General features: G+C 37.3%; 1 protein-coding gene across 1 annotated transcript in view; it reads left to right on the top strand.

The window, feature by feature from the left end:
• The window catches only part of Pzl (Piezo-like), a gene marked incomplete at its 3' end in the record, with an annotated part of 709,421 nt that extends 689,899 nt beyond the window's left edge, over nt 1-19,522 (top strand). The window contains 3 exon segments of the mRNA NM_001316564.1: nt 15,330-15,706; nt 18,661-19,214; nt 19,286-19,522. Coding sequence (NP_001303493.1) covers nt 15,330-15,706; nt 18,661-19,214; nt 19,286-19,522 — 1,168 coding nt within the window.
• Nucleotides 19,523-26,647: the final 7,125 nt, after the last annotated feature.

The following is a 26,647-nucleotide window of genomic DNA, read 5'->3' as shown; positions in this document are numbered from 1 at the left end:
TCCTAAAATCGAATCAAAACCCATATCCTCATCAGGAACTACGTGAAATTCAACTTGCAAGTCTATACCATCTACCTCAACCGAAATTACAAAGCTACCGAATGTAAGCACCTGGCTATCACCTATGCCAGTCAAACACTTCGCTAAGCCTGTCAACTTATTTCTGCCCAACTTAGTATAAACACTTCTGCGTATAAGATAAAGGTCAGCACCTGTATCAACTAATCCTTGAAACATCATTGACTCATACTGCACAGTTTTCAACTCTAAACCTGAAGGAGTGAAAATGCTTAATGGCTTTAACTCTTCCTTCCTATCTTGTACAACATTTGTATTTTGATCCTGCCTAACTTTTCCATCTATTTTACACTCTGATGCGCGATGTCCTGGTTGGTTACACTTAAAACAAACAAAATCTTTCTTCCTACAATCTTTTAGCAAATGGGTATCATCACCGCACTTGAAACATTTACGTGTCTTGTTGTCACTGCTAATCTTCTTGGACTTAGAACTCTCTTTATCAACGAATGATCCAGGCCTGTTTGATGACTTGCTTGAACTACAAACTTTTTTGTAAACATCCAAACTAAGTTTTAGCTCTTTTAATGTTTTTGCTTGATACAGAACTACTTTGTTTGCAGGGGAATCCTGAATGCCACTAATGAAATAATCTGTAATACTCTCATCTTCAAGCTTTGCTGGCTTAGCTATTTCCATCAGTGCGTACAAGAATTCATGTAAACTCTCATCTTTTTTCTTTTGCCGTCTATTTAATCTTCGATGCATTTCTGCTGATGACACTTTAACTTCGAACACATCTAGCAATACAGTTTTCAATATTTCCCAACTTCGAATGTTTTGTTGACTTTTGACAAACGATCTAGCAGCACCTCGTAAAAGCTGATTCGCATAGACAAACATTTGTAATTGGTTCCACTGAACTGTACTCCCACATTCTTCTACCTCATTTATCCACTGGTCAACATCAACACTACCTATAGTACCTGAGAATTCAGAAATACTACCTTCGACATCTTTTAGAGTAAACCATGACCTATTATTTTCATTTGTCATCATTGGTGCAGTTGCTACTGACTTATCGTCCGAAATGTTTTGTTCTTCATTGTTTAATCTGTAGTGAGCAAGGAGCCGCTGCTGCAGCATGCTTTTAGTACCACTTGTCTGCAAATTTAACTCAGACAGCTTATTTCGTAGGTCATCAACGCGCAGCGCAAGAATTTCAACCCGATCCATTCTAAATAATATAAAATGTATCAGTACAAAATTCTTAATACGAAATAAAATCAAGTGTATATTCTTTGCGTCAAGCTGCAAAACTACTTAACATACCCTCTCTTTAAAGTTTTCAAAACTTCTTAGCCAACTCTGTTAAATCTATGTTAACAGCAAACGATACACAACTTGCCGCGTCGTTTTCGCCTCTTCGTTGTCCTTGCCTCTTTCGTTCCTACTGCCTCGCCTCTTTCTCTGTTGCTTCGCCTCTCTCGTCGCTGTTGCCGCTCGATCGCCTTCGTATATGTGGCGGCGTATTTCGTTGCGCCGTTATTTTTCTTCTGCTTCCTCTGCCACTGAAGCGACCGTCGTTTTTCTGATTGCTTCACCGTTCTTCTTCTTCTGATACACCGTAACCAAAGACACTAGAATAACAAGATGCGTAACGGCCATACATTGGTTTGGCACTATGCAGCCACTTTTTTGGTGACGGCCAAAATTGCTCTCTTTCCGCTCGCTCACGCTGAGAACGTAAGAAATCTAAAAATAGAATTTGCTTGCTTGTGTGAGTAAAAACAAGAGACGAGAACGCGTATATGTGTGCGTGTTGTGCTAGAAGACGATTTTCGGGCCGAAATCAATTCTGATCTAAGAAATGAATTTACATTGTACATATTAGGGTAGTTTTTTTGCCAATTTCGTAGCAATATGATAAAATAAAATAATTTTAAAAAATTCGCGCCCTTGTTATTATAATTTTAAAATTTTAATTTAAATTTTAAAATTTTTTAATTTTAAAGCTTTTTAAATTCGTTTGTTAAAATCGCCGCCCGAATTAGCTACCGTTTACATATTTATATTTATGTTCATAATTATTTATGTGTAATATGTGTAATAATCGGTACCCGGGGAACACCACGGAACACAATTGTAATGGGGTCTTATATTTACGTATATGACCTTCAAGTCGACTTGAAATATTTTAATGTTTAACATTAACATTTCCATATTCCCCAATTAAGTTATTTTTCTAACTATTGTTTTTTATTATATATTGCTCGATTTTTCAGTCGTCAGTTATTTAAATAACGCTCATTTTTTTATTTATGAGATAGAATGCTGAGCTTAGCTTGCTTTTTTTGTCTATCAGCTATCACAGTCCACTTACAATGCTTAAAAAGCAAAACTTTTATAAGTTTGTTTAAAAGATCTGTTCTATGTGCATAACATTCATTATTTTCATAAAACCATAATGAGAAGGCACTACTTTCATTTGTGCACTTAATGCATTGCTCAATAATACATTTTTTTATACACATTTGTTTTTTATTATTTTTAAAAATATTTTCGAAAGCTTTAATGTGTATTTTGCAAATATTAAAAAATAAATCAGATGGTGCCTTTAATTTCCCGAAGTCCGATTCTATTGAGTAGTTTTTTCATGTATAAAAAGCTCTGATGGAGCTGTTAAATGCTCGGTTTCTTTTAAAATTACCGATCTGCATTTATCGCAACTGGATTCCTTAGCAATATATCCAACAAAATATCTACTGGAAGTTAATTCAATGGGTACATCATTGCACAAAGTTATCTATATTTTGGTCAAAGTACCTCTCATTGTCTTGCACGATTTTGGAAAATGATACAGAGTATTCTTGTTGCTGTATTTCTTTTTTTCAACGAAAGGCTGATATATTATCGAATCGAACTCTATTGGCAACATAACATCATCATCTGATTCGCAATTCGACTTTTGTGAAAATTTAAAAATGTGTAGAGATATGAGCTTGGCAATTATTATATTAAATTCGTTAACTGAAGGATTTCTGCAGTTACCACCTTTTGCTCGAACGCACGCAAATATATTTTCAAGGGCATCCTGGTTTAATCTACTAGTTAAAAAGAAAAAGTGGTCTGTGTGATCCTTAAAGAGATCTTCGAGGAGTCCAAATATAGCTTCAGTAGTTTGGATCAAGCCATCAACACAATATATTTTATTCCCGTGATATTTAACGCTCTTTAGGTATTCCTGCATTTCCTTTAGTTTGTTCCAAACTCCATTGTTAACTTGGAGCGCGAATTTCATGGGGTTTTTGTCAGTTAATACTCTGCTATTCAGGCAATCAAAGTAATCATTAACTTTTTGGACAAATGCAGCCGTAGAAGCTGCAACTTCGGAACTATTTCGATGTAATTGCTTGTTTTGGTTACAAGTCTTAATTGCCGCTGCAACAGTGTGGCTAAGTGTTTGAGTTGCCAAACATACGCGCATTAGATCAAATCTGGTTGGATTAACGTGACTCCTTGTTAATTTAGTCATTCTCGTTACTGATCCATGATCTAATTCGTAAACCTCTCGAATGACATAAAAGTCAACTAGTCCGTCAGGGGTTTCAAAATTAGCTCTTAGAAAATTATTCCTTACTGACTTGAAAAGATGCGGAATGTCATAAAACATATAATATTTTTTATTATTTAAGGTAAAGTAAGATTTCTCATTGGTGACTTTAAGTAGTGAGGTACATTTTCTATTGTTACCTCCTTGATCGTACACAACACCCCTTACTTTGAACCCAATTGTTTCAGCAATAATAATATTTTTATAAATAAGACTTTTTAAGCAATCGCCTTTTATATTCGTTTCGGCCACAAAATAGTTTAATATAAATTTCCATTTTTTTAAAATACCCCGAACAACAAATACGCAAATATGGCTTCCGATTTTATTAGAGCGATCAAGTAAATGCTCTATTCCATCTATTATATCAACTGACACATTGTAAGTTAGGTTTTTTTTATCGCTACTTCATCACAAGCCAATATGCACTCTTTATCAGATGCATTCATTTCTTTTATAGATTCTTTAAGGGCTGAGTACAAACATTCGTTGTCTCCTGGCTGTAACTTTTTTATGCTGTTCCACTTTTGCAAAGATGATGGACTTGGAAAATTTAATTTCAGCGAGTCTCTTAAGAACGTATATGTCAAAGTGGACCTGTAATATATGCTCTGAGCAAACAATTTTTCGCAATCATTCCATCTTGTATTTGTGCCCTTTTTTCCTTAAAAAGCATTTTCGTTAATATTTTTTCATTTCCTGTTAAATTAATTTTATCTATTTCAGAATATATGTTTTTTTCGGTCTTAGATTCCAACCTAACTTATTTTTTTTTTAGGTTTGAGTTTTCTTTCCTCAGCATTTTAATTCTAAACTGTCTCTCTAATTTGTCTTTGTAAAATAAATAAAAATATGAAAACTGTTTATTGCAAAAGTCACATCAAAGACACTAGAATTATTCTAGTGTCTTTGTTTTGGTCATATCTTGAGGCACGAAGTGCGGACACAAGCACTCAACAATCATTGCCTTATTAATTTTTCACACGCCGCAAGCTGAATACTCTAATGACAAATATTCTAATATAAAGTAATTTTTGAAATTTATTTTGTTATGATATGTACATGGATTTGGCTATTTCTAATCTGTTTTCAAATAATAATAACGTTAAGGCAATGCAAACAAGAATTTTTCGCATGATGCCAATTGATCAAAAATAATATAGATTTAAAGTCTAAGAACTTCTACGGTGAAGGGCATATTTTGTCAAATTTACAATGCATGAGCATACGTGTGCACACATAAAGTTGTCTGTTATCACTGTATGCGTAGAAAAGAGCTGTTCGCTGTAGCGCTCTTCGCTCTCTCGCTCTCTAACAAAAATTCGAGAGAGCCTGGAGCCACCTCTAGAGCCACGGCAAAAAAATCGTGTGCCAAAAAATCGTATGGCGTTACGCATCTTGTTATTCTAGTGTCTTTGCCGTAACCGTCGTATTGCCGTTCTTCTTCAATTGTCTGCTTGCAATTTCTACGGCGTGGCCTTCAACTATTGGTCACCGCCGTTGCACTTTGAATAAACACAGCGTCTCCAACACCTTTGGCTGCTGCCGTTTTCTTCAATAGCCTGCTTGCAATTTCTACGGCGTGGCCTTCAACTATTGGTCACCGCCGTTGCACTTTTGAATAAACACAGCGTCTCCAACACCTTTTGGCTGCTGCCGTTTTTCTTCGAGCACTAGATACGGAATCTCCAACACCTTTCGGCCTCCGTCTTCTGAAGTCTTTCAATGGACACTGCGTCACAAACACCTTTTGCTCACCGTCGTCGATTGACTTGCTTCAGCTTCACCGCGACTCCTCTTGCGTCGTTGTCGTTTTCCTTTTAATCGATGCGGCGTCACGTTCTGTCTCGCTCGCACTCATTAAATTCGCACTTATGCATACACAACTTGGGCCTTCCCGGACGAGCCCCCAAATTGTAGCAAGTTTCTATTATAATGTGTTACTTTATTGTTTAATGACAATTGGTTATAGTACACTTTATTATGTTTCATGACAATAGTTCTCGCTTATTATAATTTAATTGTTTGATGACAATTGTTTGGTTCTAGTTGCGTAAGTATATAGTGCGATTGAAAAACTTGCGACTGCTCTCGTTCACCATTCTACTCGAAGTCCTCTTTTTGTTCTTTCCGTTAATAAGCGTTGCCACTGCGCGTTACTCTCTTGCTCTCTGTGTTATCGATCATTTTAGTTCGCTGATCTGGTTCATTTCCCACATTCATTTCTTCCCAAGCTGGGATCTCGGATTTGGCAGTTAGCGACTGTTCCCATAAGGACAGGGTCTGCTTGGGCAGTCTGCTCGCGCAAAGGAAAACTAAGAGACAATCCCAGTTTTCTGTGGATACCTGGGAATGCGCTAGTGCTGTTGAACACCCCTGAATCGTGGATTGTAGCTCTTTTAGAGCATGACCAGATTCTTGCAAAATTGAACTCAAGTTAAAAAGGAGCTTGAGCTGGCTGTTGACTAAAAGTCGCTTGTTTTGGAACCGATCTCGCAGCGCCTCCCACGCCGAAGCAAACCCATCATTCGTGAGAGGAGATTTCGCCACGATGGCTTTTGCTTCGCCACTTGTTTTCGTAAGGAGGTGGAATAGCTTCTCGACCGGAGTCAGCATGGGGTTGTTTACGTAAATTGCCGTGAATAGGTCCCGGAAAGTGGGCCATCGGAGGTAGTCGCCATCGAAGACTTCCGTGTCGCATGGAGGTAAGCGGCAGCCGGACGAAATTAGCGGCTGAGAGGGTGCTTGCGCGACTTGAGGCGTTGCTCTGTCGATTGTTTCGCCAATTTGTGCTGCACATGACTCGTATACTGAGTAGCAGTAGTCATATTTGGCCTGGAGAATAGGCACTGTGTCGAGGGATCCTTCTTGGGCCATTAGGTCAGAGCATGTTTCGTACTCTCTTTCCACTTTGTCCCATAAGGCTCGCACCTGTTGCAGACGGACTTGTAACGTGTGTAGGGACGGAGAGGCTTGATCAGGAGTGTTGATCTTCGCTTCGAAAAGGCTTACGCGATCTCTGACGGCGATGAATTTATGCAACGCTGCGGTTGCGGGCGTTGGCTGCTCAGAGGATGCCATTTTCTTTGTGGTAGAGCGCGTGACGCGGAGGAAATCAGTCCCGACAGCGGAGGGACTCTCGGATTTTCTCGATAGAGAAGACTCACTAGACGCTCGCGTCACTGGTCGGGAAATGGCCAACCTAGGAGTTGTCTTCGAACTGGTCGATGGCAAAACCTTTGCTTTCGGAGTGGGAGTCGCGGTTTTGACCCTGGGACTAACGGACTTGGGTGCTGGCTTACCGCGAGTGGATAGCGGAGATTGCGGGTTGAACTTTTGTTCTTTTCCAGGTGCGGGTGTCTTTTTCTTGTCTCCCTCTAGGGGCATGCTCAGCTATGCCCTAGGAGAAGGAAGTCAAGAAGGCCTACACGCCGCAAAAAATGTGGAATTGAAAAAGAACCAGACACAGAGGGCACCCAAATCTGGATGGACAAAGGATCCCGTCGAAATTCGGGAGAAAGTTGCAATTGGGATCTGGAGATTGGAGCACGAAAGGAAAAAAAGTCCCAATTTTTGTGAAATAAGGTCCCAATAGATCTTCAATCAACTGGAAAAAAGCTTAAATGAAGCACAATATAGCTAAAATTCAGTGTGAAAAAATAGCTAGGAGGATTCACAACAAAAGCTAGAGTGAAGTCCACAAGAAGATATAGCTATATTGGAGTCTAGAAAAACAAGAGATCAAATTTATAAAAAAAAACTATGAATTGCAATTTCTGGAAAAAATAGCTAAAAAAAATAGCTACCAGCGTGAGTCTGGATAATAGCCAAGGATTTATAAAAAATCGCTACCGACTGGAAATCCCGAAAAAAAATAGCTAATATATAGAAAATAGCTATAAATTTGAATTTATAGAAAAAATAGCTAAATAATAGCTACCAGATGGAGTCTGGGTAATAGCCAATAATTTATAAAATATCGTTACTGACTGGAAATCCCGAAAAAAATAGCTAATATATAGAAAATAGCTATAGATTGGAATTTCATGGAAAAATACCTAAAAAATAGCTATCGAATAGAGTTCGGATGATAGCTAATAATTTATAAAAATAGCTACCGGACTTAGGACCACAACGAAAAAAAAATCGCGACAAACGGATGCGAAACATAAACACCAAAAAAAAACCAACAAACACGCCAAAAAGCCAAGTTGGGAGGCTGATAAATTTGGGTGGAACTGATAAATAATTATTTTAATTTAGGAACCAGAAATAGGAGCCAGAAATAGCTTGTAAAAAATTATTATTTGGCTTAAATAATTCAATAATCGGGTCAGTTTTTTTCCTTAAATTTTGTCGTCGGATTTATTTATTTTATTTTATGTTTCGATTCTAGGGTATTCTCTCGTCGCTATGCGCCGGTTTTTTTGTCAGGGCAATAAAGAACAAAGAGGAGACGAAAGAACTTGCACTTGGCAAGCCTATGTAAGTCGCGACTGTGTGTATGTATGTATGTATTATTTGGTGTTTAGGGGACTTGCAATATGTATTTATATATGGAGAAACATATATATGTAATGTAATCTCGGAAGAAAAAAGTCAGGTTTTATTTTATACTGTATGTCGAGATTTGTGTTTTATTTTGAGCCAAGAGATAAAATTTGTTCTCAGTTCGGGCTCGATATTAGTTATTATTTTTGGTAATATATTTTATTTTTTTGTATTAAATTGGTTAAATCTATGGAGTGATTCTTATATATGTATGTAGATGTAAATTTTTTTTGGAATATATGTGGATATGTATGGATATGTATATTTATGGGTATGTATAATTTTATGTGTATGTAAAATTTTGCTGAATATATGTATATGTATATTTGATTTAATTTAATTGAATTTGTGGTTTGTATATTTTATTGAGGGAAAAAACAGCAGTTTAGCAGCGGACGATAATAGTGAATTTTGGACAGTGTTTAAAAAAAATGTATATATATATATGTATATGCGCTTGGATACCAGCGGATCACCGTGAGACGAATTAGGGGCCGGTATGGGCAAAGTGCTTGTTTATGCACTTAAAAAAAAGAAGTAATCACGGTGGCTGGGCGCATGTACTTATATATTTTCACTTAATTTTCACTTTTCACTTGATACGGATGGACGGAAAGAATAAACGCCGTTGGAAAAACGAAAATGGCGACCACGGACGGAATAGGATTTAAAGCCGTACTTATCTTGATTTTTCCGCAAGGAGCGCTGGCAGGATCAGGATGTATCGCGGACTCGAAGAATCCGGCTCGAAGACCATGAAGTGGAGTGGGCGGAATTGTTGATTGGTGCGGCTAATTCCTCCAGAAATGAAACGCCTGGGATCGCCTTCAATTGTGTTGCACTTTATTCTCGCACTTGTAAATTAAGACTAACTTAAACCTAACATTGGAAATACCGCGCGACCGCGGAGTGATGATGACCTTGCGGGAAGGGAGGAGAGCGAGAGGAGAGAAGGAGAGCGCGAGCAGCGGTGCTTGCGAGCCGTGGAGGAGCTTTGAGTACAAGCATTGGCCGCTTACACTGCCGCTCAACTGTTTGCGCCCTTCTGGCGTGAACACTTTGCATCCCATAAAATAGTGTTCACAGAGACTTGGTTAAAGCCGGAGATACTTAACTCCGAAGTCTTCCCAGGTATGTACACTATATATAGGTATGACCATCCCTCCAGACGGGGAGGTGGAGCCTAATTGCGTTTAGATCTACCCTCGCGTCGGAGGAGTTACGTTTTGACGAGTCCCGTAACTCTGAATTCTATTGCGTAAAGCTGTCTTTTTCCGACAGATCAGTTTATATTACGCCATCTTCTGAATTCCCAGAATATCAGAATCATCTGTCCGCTATCCAGTCCATCTTAAATAACCTGTCTGACAGGGACCAATTGGTAGTTCTAGGTGATTTTAATATACCTGGCACAATGTGGTCTGCAGAAGAATATCCGTCTCCCTTTAGCACGGTACGTGCTCGCCTTATCGTTGTTGCAAGTTAATTATATTCAAAACTCTCTTGGTCGACTGTTGGATCTATGTCTTGTAACAAGTCCTGAAAGTGTGTTTCTGACCACTTACTCAACCTGAATATACATATCATCCTACTTTCGAGGTGGCAATCGACATAGGTACGGTATTAATAGTAAATTTAGAGAAGTCAACAAAGCGAATTCCCAGTTTTCGCAAGGCAAATTTTCGGAGGCTAAACATAGCTGGGTTTAATTAGTCAGATCTTTACTCCTGCAACATATTGACGTATGCCTTTAATATGTTTTATACCGCAATTAAATCATTTTTTGACTCTTGTGTTCCGATGTACTATCCGTCAATCTCTAAACATCCTTGGTTTAATAAAGAGTTGACACACCTAAGAAATGTAAAGGCCAGACTTTATACAAAATTTAAAAATACCGGTTCACAGTCCATCCTTTGTAAATATTTAAGCGCTCGGTTAAACTTTACCGTGCTTAATGCTCAGTGCTACAAGAATAAGTTCCGTTGTAAGTTCCAGTTTGCACAGGATCCGAAACAGTTTTACATCGGATCAGGCAATAGCCGATCTATTCGCCAAGTTTTTTTAAACAACATATTCAACTTTACCTCATTCCGAACAGCCATACTCTTATGCGGTATCTAAGTCGAATCTAATATTTTGCCCCACTATAAACGAAAGCTCACTGCTTAACGATCTTCATCGTGTTAAACCGGTCTATTCGCCAGGTCCCAATGGAATCTCTGGCTGTGTGCTCCGATTCTGTGCGGAAGCCTTGTGCAAGCCTCTACTGAAACTGTTTAACTTATCTCTGGAATCGTCACAGTTCCCTCATATATGGAAAGGTCCTTTGTGATTCCTCTTCATAAAAAAGCAAACTGGATGCAAGCATTACATCTAAATTGTCGGCTATCCCAAAACATTTTGAAAATGTTATCACTCCTCATTTGCAGCACCTTTGTAGATCAATCATATCACCGTGTCAACACCACTAGCCGCTTGGAGCTAACTTCTTTCGTAATACAGGGTTTCAAAAATAATCTTCAAACAGATGTCATCTACACTAATTTTAGTAAAGCATTTGACTTTGTTAATCATTACCTTCTAGTAAGCAAACTTGATCTTTTAGGTTTGCTTAAAAGATCTTCTAAATTGGATTTCAAGTTATCTGAATGGCAGGCGCAACAAGTCCTCTTTAAAAATTCTCAATCTTGTATTCTCCGAGTCACATCCGGTGTCCGACATGGGAGCCATCTTGGTCCGCTTCTTTTACCTTATTCATTAACGACTAAGGGAAGCTTAGTTATAAAGAATTCGCGTACTATGTACGCAGACGATGTTTAATTATGCTTCCAGCACAAGGACATTTCGCCCCATTTGGACCTACAATCCGATCTAGACAGCTCTCAAATATAGTGCCGTGATTACGTAATTAAATGCCGTGAATAAGTCATTTAGACTCCAAGTGTAAGGTTATGACCTTTTGTCGTGTCAACCCAATACGCACGACTTACAGTCTAAGTGGGTGCCCATTGGACAGAATAACACGGGTTGATGATCTTGGGGTGTGCTTGGTTTTATAAAAAGGTGGTCTTAGGATGATCCTTTCTTGACTAAAACCTTATTAATTTCGTTAGTCCGTCCGATTCTTGAGTACGGATCACCTGTTTGGAGTCCACAATACGTAGTCCACTCGGACGCCTGCCCTTGCGGCGCCTAAATTGGGATGCAAACCGTATATTACCTCCTTATTCCAGTAGACTATTTTTAAATTATTTACCTTCCCTAGCTAACCGTAGAACATTGCTTGGAACAGTCTTTATGTGTAAGCTTATTCGTGGTGATGTTGAGAGTCCCGACTTGATTCGTCGGCTTAACTTCTCGGTTCATAGTAGATTCACTACAAACTATATACCCCTTGTCTTAAATCATTGTAGATCTAACTATGAGTGGCATGACCCTTACATAATAGGATAAAGTCTATTATAGGCAGAACATAATATCGGCCTATAATAGACTTTATCCTATTATCTGTGTCTGTTTTTGTTTTTATATCGCGTCTATCTTCTTGCGAATCGAGCCGTACGATACACGGCAGCGCCCCTCGGTCGGTTGGGCGGGAGGTGTTGCCGTCTGACCCGTGCGAAAAAAAATAATAGTAAATGATTTCTGTGCAACTACTTGCAAGTGCAACATTGGTACGTTCGATGTTTTCAAATTTCTGGCATCTTGTCTCCAAAAACTTAACAAATTCATTACATTTTGGAAGCCTTTCAGTGGGACCAGCATCCAACCATAATAGCTGGGTTTCACGGTCGACCTTTTGGAGAAGACTATAAATGGGAATAAACTCGCATATTTCCACAGGGGTGAACTCTCTACCTTTGGTATGATCGCCGAAACGTGAGACTCGATAATAAGCCGCATTTATCCAAGAACTCTAGGGCAGCCGGGTAATTTGCATCAGTAACCTCTGAAGCACTAACGGCATCCAAAGCGGGACCTCTTAGGCAAGACTTGAAGTGTTAAAGCTTCTCCATGGCAGCCAGTATTGGGTTTTTATCGATGACAGTGGAAAACATCGACATCGACTGCACTGACCCTTTCGGACACGCCAGGTCCTTGTCTTCCCTTTCGAATGTCCTCCTGCCGGCTGGAACGGGTTTAAGGCGAGGAAACACTCGGCCTGGGACCACCTTTGCTTTCAAACTCGCCAGGTCCTTCTCCTCCACTCCGTGGATCACTATCATTTGCAGTGCTCGTCCTTCCGTGTCCTGTGGGTTTCTTGCTGGCCGAGGCTTCCACTGTTTATTCTTTTCCGACTTATCCGCGCGTCCGTCTCACTAACTCCTTCCACGCGCGGTTTGGTTGACTAACTCCACGATCCGTGCTTACGCCGTTATTTCCTCTTTTGCGCACGGCCCGCTCGGTTACAAGATCCAACTATTGTACCGTTAATTCACGGTGCATCCTCTTTGTGCACGCACCGTTACCGGTCGACCTCTGCGCCCTTGGGCAACTCGAATCTAAGGTCCAGCGCGGTACCGTTAGTTCACGGTGCATCTTATTTGTGCCTGTCCGACGTCCGCATAGCTACCGTTCGACCCCTGTGCCCTTGGCCCGCTCGAGTCCAAGGTCTAACGGGGTACCGTTAATTCACGGTCTCTCCGCTTTGCCGGGGTCCAAGGTCCATAAATCACCGTTTGCCCTGGCCGCCCTTGACTCTTCCTGCATCGCGGCTGTTATTAGGCCACTCCCCTGCACGAGATTTGTGGGGAGTTTTAAGACAATGTCTTTGAACTGGTCACGCAATTCGCTTCCCATTTGATTAAGGTCCAGTTCCTCAATCATCATGAGCTAAGTTGAACGAAGGTTTTGTTTGGTTTATTAAATCCAGCTTTAAATGCTTAGGTGTGGCAATTTATAAACACAGTAAAGTTAATGTTTCAGTTAATATTTTAGTTTTTTTCAATATATATTTTGACCGTACCGAAACGATTAAGAGTTTAAGTGCATCACAGCAGTAATTAATTTGTAACTGAACTTGCTATGCAGAAGGAAAATAAGCAAGTTCCACAAAATAAAGATTAAAATAGCTGTGCTCGCTCTCTATTAAGAGAGAGAGGAAAATAGCATAAAGGGGAATGCAAAATCTATTGCTGCACAGAGCAATGTATAAGAGTGATAAGTAAAATAACTCAAATTTATGATTACCTGCTGCTGGCTGCTGGCTGCTGGCTGCATAACCAAACACACATTTCCCCATTTTTTTACGCTTGATTTTATCACTTTTTATATTGGCTTGACCACTCTCTAACGCCTGTATGTTAACAGTGAGAGTCACACTTACTCGAAGCCGAACACGTGAGAATCGTAAAATAAGGTTGACAGTGCCCAATGTTCAGATTGATGGCATTTTCTACCAAAACTTTAAACTAAGAGTGCTACAACTCAGCAACAACACCGAATTAAGTTAAAGCTTAATTGCACTATTTATTGTTAGGTACAAATCACGTCGAGGCCACTAAATTTTGAGCTTATAAGCTTTATTATTATCTATTTTAAAGCAATGAAAAGACGAGCTTTATGTAGCGATATGCAATCCGATATTTCGTTACCTATAGCGAAAGGCAATGGGCGACTTAATTGCAGAGCGAACAGCAGAATGCTAAGCAAAAGGTTTAGTTGCGTGAATACGAGAGAGAGACAGAGAGAAAGGGGATATTAGGTAACAAAGACCTGGCTGCACAGGTGCCGCAAAGTTTAAAGAAATAACAATTTTGCGAATGATATAGTCGAGTTCCCCGACTATCAGATACATGTTAGTCAGGCATCGACAATAATGGACAAATAATTAATAAAATATAGAGGGCAAACCATTGCCCATCGCAAAATAAATTAAATACATTAAACCTAATATATACCTGTAACGTGGAATATGAATCTAGGTAAAATTATTCAAAATTGTAACAATCAAGAAATTTTTATTTAAAATAACAAAATTATAAAAAAATTAAATTGTACAGAGGACTTAAAAGACCTTTCAATGTCAAATAATGTTCAACAATACACAACCAATTTTTTGTAAATTTCTATCGATTTGCTAGAAGCTTTTTGTCACACCCACTCTAACGCTCACAATCCACCCAAATCGTCACGCCGACTGTTTTGAACAATTTAAATTTTTTTTATTTTTTTCTCCAATTTCCATCGACGTTCCAAAACCTTGTGAAATTTCACGTTTACACATTTTCTCTTCTTAATATTAAAATCAAGTAGGGCTCCAGGTATATTTAAATCTCTTAAAACTTCTGGAACGGTCTGGATAGCAAACAAATGATTCATATAAGAAAAAAAATTGATGGTTTAAGCAAAACTAAAAAAAAAAATGACTGCACCCCAACGCCCCAAAGAGTGGCTATAAAAAAACAATTAATTGCATTGGCATGCCTATAATATCAAAAGGAAAGAAAGGGAAATGGATGTTAGTTTTTTTGAAGAAGAAGGAGGTGAGAAAGTTGCAGTGGTCTGGCCACATGATGGAACTCTTAACTTCGAATTACCAGAACATATGGTCGAAAATAGTTCGTTAGGGACGGCGGTCTTGAAAGGTAAAATGTCCCTAGTGTAAGAGACGAAAACTTATTCAAATTCTTGACTACAATCCATTTGTGAACTGTCAACCACCAGGAATGTTAATCTATGTTAAGGGTCCCAGACACTTTTATTACTAGTATTTTCGTGCTTCGGATCTCAGGAATGTTACTAATTATGTTTATTAGTCTTCTCTTAAATATTTTTATATTCTTGATCGCCCTTATATCTTAGAGGGATTCTTACACATTGGGTTAAATTTCTTGTTAATTTACCGTAATCTTAGTAAATGAGTATAGTAGTGAAAAAAGAGGTTCGTTCTCCGAAATCTACTTCATATTTGGGTTATCGCTCGACAGACGCAATAAGCACTAAAGTAAACAAGAATTCTTAGCTAAATAGTAAAATGTTTAGCTTAAAATAGTAAAAAGTCATGGATTCGGAGGAAAGCGGTAAAAGTTGTCATGTGAACGTTGCGATACAAGCAGCACACAAAACAGACGATACATTGAATTATATTTTTATCAATATCAATAATAGTATTTACAATAGTAATAATATTTTTATTTTTTAGTATCGGTATAAATATAGCACTAGTGTACTGGAGACGTATATCCAAGGAAACAAAGTGCCGTTTACATTTCTTCTGATGTTGATTGTGCAGTTTATTACAATTGTAACGGAACGCGCCATTTATTTACGAAAAGCACTTATATACAAAATATTTTTTCACTTTATCTCGGTTTTGGGAATTCATATTTGGATGTTCTTTTTGGTGCCGTATATAACATCACACAGTTTTGGTGAAACTGCCCCTGTTTTATTTTATTTAATAAAATGCCTGCATATGTTGCTATCTGCATACCAAATAAGATGTGGTTACCCAAAACGAATTTTGGGTAATGTATTTACAAAAGGATATTCATTGGCGAACTATATAGCTTTTAAAATGTAAAGTACGACCATAGTGGTTCCCAGATATTGATAGAAATTTTTGTTAGAGTAAATGACACTGAAATATGTGTTTACTTATGCTTTAATCATTATAGGCTAGTTTATTTACATTGCGATTAACGTATTACAATAGAACTCTTATAAATTTGTAAATAAATAAAAATTAAAAAATCTTGAAGGGGTTATATCCAACTGCAATTAAAAAACAAATCTATCGTTTTTGTTAATGTAAATCTTCTAAAGAGAACAACCCGATGTGTTAAAGACTTATACAAATTTATACAATTGTACTACCATCGTCGATGGTAAGCTTTGTTAAAACTGAAACCACTGTAGAGTTCAACATGTCATCGTGGCCATTTACAGGAGGAAGGCCCGTCGTAATAAGGGAAATGTTTAATGAATTCATTACTACTTCTACAGCTCCCACGTAAATGCAGACCCTTTGTAAGATATATTGTGACTGAGATTGCCAAAAATTTAGCTGTTATAGACTTTCCGTGGTCATTTCTTCTTTTTTGCTCTCTTTATATATTATTTCTGAAACTAATTTTCAAATTTTATTACGTAGAACTTTTTAGGTCTAAAAATTGGTCCTGCTCAAGTTTAATGTCTTCTCGTTCCATAGCCGCCCAACTGTGAGTTTGCAGTCGATAATTGCCATTATTGCCATGAGCATGGATATATATATATCTAGTCTGGATGTTGTTCTCCGTGATCATCATCAAAATAGCTGGACTGACGTATAACGTATAACGTCGTTTTGGAATTCCTGCTGCTGAAGGCTTCAAAGAGCTATTTTGATGCGCAAGTCCTCCCTTTGAATAGTGTTAGACAGGGCATTAAAGTGTATAATGAGTTTAAAGCGCTAACCAAGTAGGCAAACTCTGAATTTCTTCAATGCTTCCACCACAGCTAGGATTTCAATTTTGCTTATGTAGTGTACTTGATATCGATCATCGTCTGGGGATTTCTGTAACAAAACCACCTTAAAATAGTCATTGATGCGCCAGTATGTAGCTCCACCTTGCTTTGTGCGATCATCATCTTTCGATTTTTTAATGAATCTTCCAATTTAGTGTTGTGTTGTTTATGGTGACGGACTCATATTCATTTAATAATGAGCTCATACTCTGAGCATATCTAAAATAATTTTTCTAAAGTTTCTTTAGCTTCTGTTTTTAAAGCTCCTTTATCGGTTTTTGCTGGAATTATGTTGTCAGCGTATAGCTTAGTCACTAGTATAGTCACTCCGTGTTAGATCCCTAAAAATATTTATTTACATGAAGTTTCGATCTGCTTGGCGAATTATAAAACCGAAAGATGCTCGCCGAAAATAATATTGTCCGTTTTGAGTGACGAACGATGCAGACTTTCGAATTTATTCTTTAATGTCTACGTGATAGAATCCTTTTTTTAAGTCGATTGAGTTGAAGGTGCATTTGATGCACGAAAACGAAAGGGAAAGTGATATCTGATTTTGACTTTGTTAATTAGATATGGTTAATTCGATGTCCGTCTCGTTTACACATGCTGACTTCCACTATTTTTTCAGAGTGCGTTTGTTGGAAATTCTTTAGCGATGCGAAGGAAATTGTTACTATGAACGCATTATCTATCTTTGATAGGTTTTTAAAAGTTACCTATTTGCCACTTAGTATCCCTGTTAAAGTTTCTGCACTGCTAGACTCCTGGCGGTACTTTTTTGTATATATTAATTGGGTATCGTTTGCATCATATATTCACTTCAGTATATTCACAAATTCGCTTAGAAATGTTTGCATTGTAGAGTAGTAGTTTATTGCCACGCGAATTCTGAAGTCATATCGCCGCTTACTCTTTAATGTGCCAAAAGTATTTAGGTAAACTTTTCCATTTGTAATATTTCTGTCCAACATGAGCTTATGTATCCGTGCACTTTTAGTTGAGGTCTTCAGTGCATCAAGCAGGGAGGTGATGAGCTTTTCCAAACTTGTTAGCTCACGCTCGAGGTTGGAAAACATCTTTGCAAGGCGTTGCAGCGATCGGTTTGCAATTTCTTTAAGTTTTCCAGAACATTAAGCCATGTCTTTAAACTCTGTCACATTCACTTTATGGATTGACACTGAACGATCGAACGGAGTCCCCTATATCTCGAAAGCTAAAATCGAAGTTTGGTATATACAGCATATTTCTAATCACCCTTTCAGATTTCAGCACTGATATTGCCTGCATCGTCTTGGTTGCACTTGCCGATTTTATTATCCGGTTTATTTCAGCTCGGCTAGGAATGAAGCCTTTTCAAAGTTGGAGTGTACATATATGTTTTGTTTGTGCGACGTACTTAATTTTTTTCTATTAATGAAAAATAAACTTATGTAAGAGAAAATTTAGGTAATAAGACTACCAAAATCACTTAAGTGCGCTATTTCCATTTCGCCTTCACATATGCTGCTTGATATTCGAAAATGTAGCTCCTGAGTGTATACCACATTGTCAAGATAAAGAATTAGTAAGAATTAGTATTCTTCTGTGGATATATTTTCAGCTTTTCAAGTATTTGAGTAGAATTTTATTTGATATTTTCAGCAATTTTGCCGTTAATTTGTTCTTTCCCTTTTTGTTCTTATATCCCCAAATTATGTTGTGATTAGCCTTTTAAGTAGGCTCCCATTTAATTATTATTTCGGAAGACCTGCTGGGAATCCATTATATGAAAAACAGTATACATAGTTTTCAAATTAAATGCTTCTATTAACTTTTTTCTATAAACGTTTTAGATATTACTCACCTAAAAAAAACTTACAAGAAAACCAAATTTTTTTCCGTGCAAGTGGATGTAACCTCTATATAGTATATATCGTCAGTTTAAATAATAAAATCATGATCTAGATACCTAACTCTACGAAAAATTCTATCGAATGTATGATGTTTAATATACGTTAAAATATATATATTTAATCTTTATCTAGTTATATGGAAATTCCATTTTTGTATATTCTGCGAACAATGTTAGACTGGGTATGCATAGACACAACTCTTACAGTAATGGAATGGATAAAAATGGAGGACATTTTCCAGTCGGTATTTATTGTACGATGCTATAGGCAAATGGATACAGATTTTCCTGTTCTACGAGGAGAACCAAAAGCTTTGTATTCGAAACTTCTAATTGGTGGAACAATTATATTAATTCTTATTGCCCTGATTTGGAGTCCACTGTTCCTATTTGCACTTGTTGGAACAGTCGGTAAGCCTAATATACCACAAAAGGCTGATATAACAGTAAAAATCAATCACTATGAACCAATTTATGTTTCGCAAAGCAATTCCGACATTCTTCAATTTTCAAACTCAGATTTTCAAAAGCTAACTAACCATATAATTTTGGATAACTATGCATCGGATTCTATGATGCTTTATGATGCGGTTGATGTTACCGCTATTAAGTTTTATGAAAACTCCATATCTCTATGGAATATGCCGCCACCTGATAAAGAACGTTTGTTACATGATTTGAGTAACGGTGAGTTTTTTAATATATATATATATATATATATATATGTATATATATTTTGCAATATACATATCACATAGGTGAAACATTGGATATACATCTAACTCTTACCTTAAAATGTAATTTGACACCAGAAGCAGTAATCTATGAAACTACTTATACACTAACGGAGAACAAAGTACATACAAGGGATAAGCTCATTAGACTCATGTCTAACAATTTTTCCAATGAGAAAGTTATTATACCGAATATTTTACCAAAGTTTATCACTGTTCAAAGACAACAAGCTAATGCAAAATTTATAAAGGACTACGATGGTATGTACTCAACCCTTTCAACATTCACAAATGAATGAATGAAAATACACAAAAAATGAAATAGCCTCTTTTAAATCGTATGGACCCAGGTCGGGAACAAAAAGGCTATATGGTTGAAATTAGGCATGCTGTTTCTATTGACGCCTACGCTCTTCAACTTTAATTCAGAACTTTGCCACGCTCACACTTTAAAATTGTTCGTCCACCGTAACGCCACAAAAATTAAAAAATGTTCGTGATTTTTTGGATTTTATCCGTAATTTTTTTAATACTCCAATTCTTGAAATTTCTGCAAAGTACTTCTAATATCAGACTATCATTATATAGATAAATCCAAAAAAAAAATGTTTAAATGTTAGGTATATACAACAAAAATATCAGGAAAGCTTATGAATAAAATAGTTGTTGTAAAGTATCGGATTCAGCCGGATTCATATTTAAATATTTAAATAATTTAATTATTTAAATATGTGTTGTTGTTGTAGGGGTTCCAAAAATTTCTTCAAACAGGGTGACATTTTCATAGCCAAAGGCAATTTTTTTAATAAAATTAAAGTTGAAGCGGACTCCTTATAAAGGTTACCATGAGCTAATAAGCTTAATTTTTAGTTATTATGTGCGAAACGACAAATTTGAATAGGCATCAATTTCGAATGAGTGTATTCAATAGAGAGAGCGCGAGCCTAGATAGCTTGTGTCTGCATGGATGGCATGTTTATCTAAAAGTCGCGAAGAAACGATTTTGAAAATTCAAGCCTTATGGAAGGATGTTACAATAGATTATACCCACAGCTTGGTACAGTCTGTACCAAAACGTGTCCAAAAGGTGATAGACGCTAAGGAAGGGTATATTGTTTATTAATTTTTTATAATTTGTAGTCGATTTTTTATACCCGTTAATCGTTTAGTAAAAGGGTATACTAGATTCGTTGAAAAGTATGTAGCAGGAAGATGGAAGCGTTTCCGACTATATAAAGTATATATATTCTCGATCAGGATCAATAGCCAAATCGATCTAGCCATGTCCGTCTGGCCGCGTGGAACTGAAAAAGCTAGAATTTTGAGATTAGATTATAGAGATAAAGGCGCATCGCAAGTTTGTCGACCCATGTTGTCACGCCCACTCTAACGACCACAAACCGAATAAAACTCACTCACTTTAAAAAATGTGTTGATATTTTTTCACATTTTTATTAGTCTATCTATCTACCTAAATTTTGCGAAGCACACTCTAACGCCCTGAAAAAAAATTTTAATTTTCTTCTCATTTTATTGTCCTGTATCATAAGTAATTAACTGTTAACATATGTAATTTTTTTTATCAGGAACTCGAATTCAAATCTATTCTGCCATGCGTTTTGAATGAGGGTAACAGGATGAGTAACAGGAAAATAAGTGCATACAGCAAACCTATTACCTCTATTCAACGGAATCCCCCAAGGTTCACCCATATCAGTGATACTATTCCTCATAGCATTCAATAAATTATCCAACATCATATCCCTACATAAAGAACTAAAATTTAATGCATACGCCGACGACCTATTCCTTATATTAAATTTCAACAAAAACACAAATACAAACTTCAGCTTAGACAACCTATTTAACGATATAGAAAATTGGGGCTCCTACTCGGGGGCATCGCTATCCCTATCCAAATGCCAACACCTGCACATATGCAGAAAACACCACTGTATATGCAAGATAAGCTGCAACAACATCCAAATTCCTACCGTTACTTCCTTAAAAGTTCTAGGAATGACCTTAAACAACAATTACAAATGGAACACACACATAAACTTACTTCTACCCAAACTACAAAATAAACTAAATATAATAAAATGCCTATCTTCCCCAACCTAACCCAAAACTCCTCAACCTAATAGACACATCACTCAGAATCCATAAGAAACAAAAAACATCTCCAGATCAATACAGAAAACTATACGAACACACAAAAAATAATCTTAAAATTCATAATTTCATATTCACTGACGGTTCAAAAATTAATTGCACAATAACTTTTGCCATTACAACGGAAGCATCTTGAAATACGGCTTACTGCCCCCCACATTCATCCGTTCTCACCTCCGAAACAATCGCCATCCTAGAAGCAATCTAACTTATTAGAAACCGAAGAGGCAAATTTATTATCTGTTCCGACTCCCTATCAGCAAAAGATTTAATCTAAAATACAAATAATAACAACTTTTATCCCAATAGAATACGATCGCTAATATCGCAACATGCACTTAAAATAAAAAAATTTGAATTCCTGACCATTCAGAAATAAAAGGAAATAAACTAGCCGATCAAGCTGCAAAATCAGCAAGCCACTTATCCTCACCCCAAACATAAATACCACAGATATAAAAAAAACAGCTTAAAGCGGACCTTGCGACAAAAAAGAAAGAAACCATAATAAAGTGCAGTCCATGGTACCAATCAATTAATGCGAATACCTCACACACATGCGATTAGCTCAAACAATCCCACCCAAATTGGACCAGACTCGACCAAATAAAAATAATACGACTTCGACTAGGACATAATAACATAACAAGCAAAACATATTTAACAACACTAACCCTCTAGACCTTCTTAGCAAACCCAGTCCAGATAACATACAAAACTCATACTTCTCCTCAAAAAAAGTAAATTATACCACAAAATCCAAAAACAAAAAGACGAATGTACACAACAAGCACAGCAATTATTTAATAAACGAGATATTAACTAGATCAAGATACAATAGCATTGTAAATCAAAATAGCTGTAGGCCCTGTAGCCAACGCTACACTATTTAAGTTAGTCTAATTTTGAAAACTATTCTATCTGTCATAATAAAAAAATAAATATCACATTTCATTTTTATATATTATTATTTATTATTAAGTGGGTTTGTATGTGTACAGCGACCCAGTCGGATCTATTGTACTACCCCTTAATGACTTACAGATCCCCCTAAAGTCCAATGCACTGTATAAATGCCAGAATTTTATTGGGGTTCAGGGCTGCAATTGTTTCCCGTGGGACTACATACATGCCCAAGAGTCTGTTCCTCCTTATGGAAAGCGCCATGCAGTCATATAATATGTGCAGAGCTCTCCTCCTCCATGCAGCAGAAGCGACAGAGTTCACTGTTTGCAATGGCAATCTTGTGTAAATGGCTGTGAAGTCGGCAATGCCCCGTAAGAAGGCCAGTCAAAATGCGCACGCTGTGTGTCATTAAGGTCTTGAACCTGTTTTGGTTATATTCACGGAGGAAAATCTTGGACTGCCTAAGTCCTGGTAGGTGTTCTCAGAAGGAGAGACGTTTTTCTTCCTCTAGTGACTTTAGTAAGGCCAACACCACAGGAGGGTTCGGGCCCAATTAGAGGGTTCTCTGCCCCTTTTCTGGCTAGGTTGTCTGCTAGCTCATTTCCCGGGAAGTTGTTGTGTCCCGGGACCCACCTTATTGTGAGTTTGTTGACAGCTCCTAGTTTGTCTAGGGCAAACTTAGCTATGCTGAGCGCCTTTAAGAGTGCTTGACTATCAGATAGTATAGCAATGTCCTTGCCATGATAGTTTCTTTGCAGATTAAACTCCGCACAGCGTCCAATAGCACAGACTTCAGCTTGAAAAATGTTTGTGTATTTGTCCATTGATTCGTGGTATTTCAACCTGGGACCTACAACCCCAGCCCACTTCCCTCGTCGGTGAGGGATCCGTCTGTATACCACTTTGTTGCTTGTGGTTTCATAGGGTGTACTTTCCCAAGGGTTGTCCAACTGTTTTTATAACTGATATAAGTGCTGAAGTTCTAAGCGAACCTTTACTCAGCTGGCATCTCATACTTTGGTTGCATTAGCAAAGGGATATCCCATCCTAGGCTTTCAGCATCCTTACTTGTCAGGTTGCAGTCATTTCTCGCTCTCTCAATTCTTATTGGGGTTTCATTTCAATGACGATAGGAAGCGTCATCACCTCCATTAGTACTTCTAGGGCTTCTAGTGGGACAGGTAGGCATTGCTCCTGTCATGAATACGCAGGCCATTTTTTGCAGCTTATAGAGTTTCACCTTAGATATGGTTCAAAATATATGGTTCTATACTATAACCAAATTTATATGCCTCTCTTTTCAGTACCACTTCAACCACCGAAGAGATAAGTCGTGCCACTCAGTTTAAAGCCTCGCTTCGCGTAAGCCCAAAACCCTTATCAGCAAAATCTTGATAAACAAATATCAACCACAAAGAAAAAATAAAAAAACTCAACAACAAAAACAACAATACCTCTAAGCCGGGATCAAGCCCTTAACCAACAATCATGACAGACCCGCCAAACATTTACAAAATTATCCCAAAAACATACCAATCCCAATTAGGCGAACCTAAATTTATTATTATTAAAAGAAAAGAAAAAATCTTTCGAAAGAAAAAATCGGTGGAATTTGCATGTGAAGAAGAAGTTGAGGAATGCTAACGAACAAGAGACGGCAACCTGTTAATAAAAACAAAAAACGAATTAGAAGCCAGAAAACTCCTAAAACTAACAAAAATTGCAGATGTGGAAGTAACAGCAACTGAACATAAAACATTAAACTTCTCAAAGGGAGTTATTTATTGTAACGACCTTAGACATCGACGAAGGCACGATTCTACAAGAACTAAAACCACAAAAAGTAACTGAAGTTAAAAAAAATAATGAAACGGCAAAACCCCAACTCTAACTCTGACACCAACAACATCACCTTAGTCGAAACTGGATTAATATTATAACCTTTGAGTCGCATAAGCTCCCTGAGACAGTACGAATCGGTTACGGAACAGTCGATCCCGCTTCGGTCATCCAATACCCATATGCAAATGTGTAGAAACTTGCACCAATTTCTCAGAAACAAAACACACAAACGACGGAGAAAAATTTACAAACGAAAAATACTGCCTAAATTGCCGAAACTACCCAGAAATTGACCATCAACACAGCACACTTGACCGCCCTACGTTCCTAAAAAACCAGGAATTAACAGCCATTAAAACTACAAAAGTTGACCATAAAACGTCCCAACACATATATTTCGAACGTCACGGTTTCCAACCGAAACACCTACCACCACACACGCTACCAGAAAACCATCTACACCATACTCATCACAACTCACAGAAGACCAAAAAATAAAAATCTTCCCGAATGATAAGTCCATTAACCTATCCACAAACCTTAAAGCATCGAAATTAAAGGACAAATCTCTAAACAAACACAAGCGACAGCGAATCCATATAGAACCTTAAACTCTACAGAAAAGCTATAATTTTTTCACAAATGTCTCTAACTATAATCCAATGAAATTTAAAAGGATATGTAAACAAATACATTCAACTCCTTATTCTAATCAAATAATACTCCCCTCACATAATTTCCCTCCAAGAAACCCATATACAATACACGAATAACATTCCAACCACACCAATAAACTACAAACTATTAACAAATATTGCCAACATCAGATTTGGGGGCGTAGCACTACTAGTGCACAAGTCAATCCAATACACTGTCCTCAACATCATAAGCGATATAGAAGCAATAGCCAAAAATATAGCATCTAAACTTAAATTTAACAGGCGCGAGCCTAGATAGCTTGTGTCTGCATGGATGGCATGTTTATCTAAAAGTCGCGAAGAAACGATTTTGAAAATTCAAGCTTTATGGAAGGATGTTACAATAGATTATACCCACAGCTTGGTACAGTCTGTACCAAAACGTGTCCAAAAGGTGATAGACGCTAAGGAAGGGTATATTGTTTATTAATTTTTTATAATTTGTAGTCGATTTTTTATACCCGTTAATCGTTTAGTAAAAGGGTATACTAGATTCGTTGAAAAGTATGTAGCAGGAAGATGGAAGCGTTTCCGACTATATAAAGTATATATATTCTCGATCAGGATCAATAGCCAAATCGATCTAGCCATGTCCGTCTGGCCGCGTGGAACTGAAAAAGCTAGAATTTTGAGATTAGATTATAGAGATAAAGGCGCATCGCAAGTTTGTCGACCCATGTTGTCACGCCCACTCTAACGACCACAAAACGAATAAAACTCACTCACTTTAAAAAATGTGTTGATATTTTTTCACATTTTTATTAGTCTATCTATCTACCTAAATTTTGCGAAGCACACTCTAACGCCCTGAAAAAGAATTTTAATTTTCTTCTCATTTTACTGTCCTGTATCATAAGTAATTAACTGTTAACATATGTAATTTTTTTTATCAGTAACTCGAATTCAAATCTATTCTGCCATGCGTTTTGGATGAGGGTAACAGGATGAGTAATAGGAAAATAAGTGCATACAGCAAACCTATTACCTCTATTCAACGGAATCCCCCAAGGTTCACCCATATCAGTGATACTATTCCTCATAGCATTCAATAAATTATCCAACATCATATCCCTACATAAAGAACTAAAATTTAATGCATACGCCGACGACCTATTCCTTATATTAAATTTCAACAAAAACACAAATACAAACTTCAGCTTAAACAACCTATTTAACGATATAGAAAATTGGGGCTCCTACTCGGGGGCATCGCTATCCCTATCCAAATGCCAACACCTGCACATATGCAGAAAACACCACTGTATATGCAAGATAAGCTGCAACAACATCCAAATTCCTACCGTTACTTCCTTAAAAGTTCTAGGAATGACCTTAAACAACAATTACAAATGGAACACACACATAAACTTACTTCTACCCAAACTACAAAATAAACTAAATATAATAAAATGCCTATCTTCCCCAACCTAACCCAAAACTCCTCATCCTAATAGACACATCACTCAGAATCCATAAGAAACAAAAAACATCTCCAGATCAATACAGAAAACTATACGAACACACAAAAAATAATCTTAAAATTCATAATTTCATATTCACTGACGGTTCAAAAATTAATTGCACAATAACTTTTGCCATTACAACGGAAGCATCTTGAAATACGGCTTACTGCCCCCCATATTCATCCGTTCTCACCTCCGAAACAATCGCCATCCTAGAAGCAATCTAACTTATTAGAAACCGAAGAGGCAAATTTATTATCTGTTCCGACTCCCTATCAGCAAAAGATTTAATCTAAAATACA

This window comes from Drosophila melanogaster, chromosome 3R (genome assembly GCF_000001215.4).
Source record: "Drosophila melanogaster chromosome 3R".
Lineage (NCBI taxonomy): Eukaryota > Metazoa > Arthropoda > Insecta > Diptera > Drosophilidae > Drosophila > Drosophila melanogaster.
The sequence above is the reverse complement of the archived record's forward strand: the minus strand, read 5'-3'. Positions and strand labels throughout refer to the sequence as shown.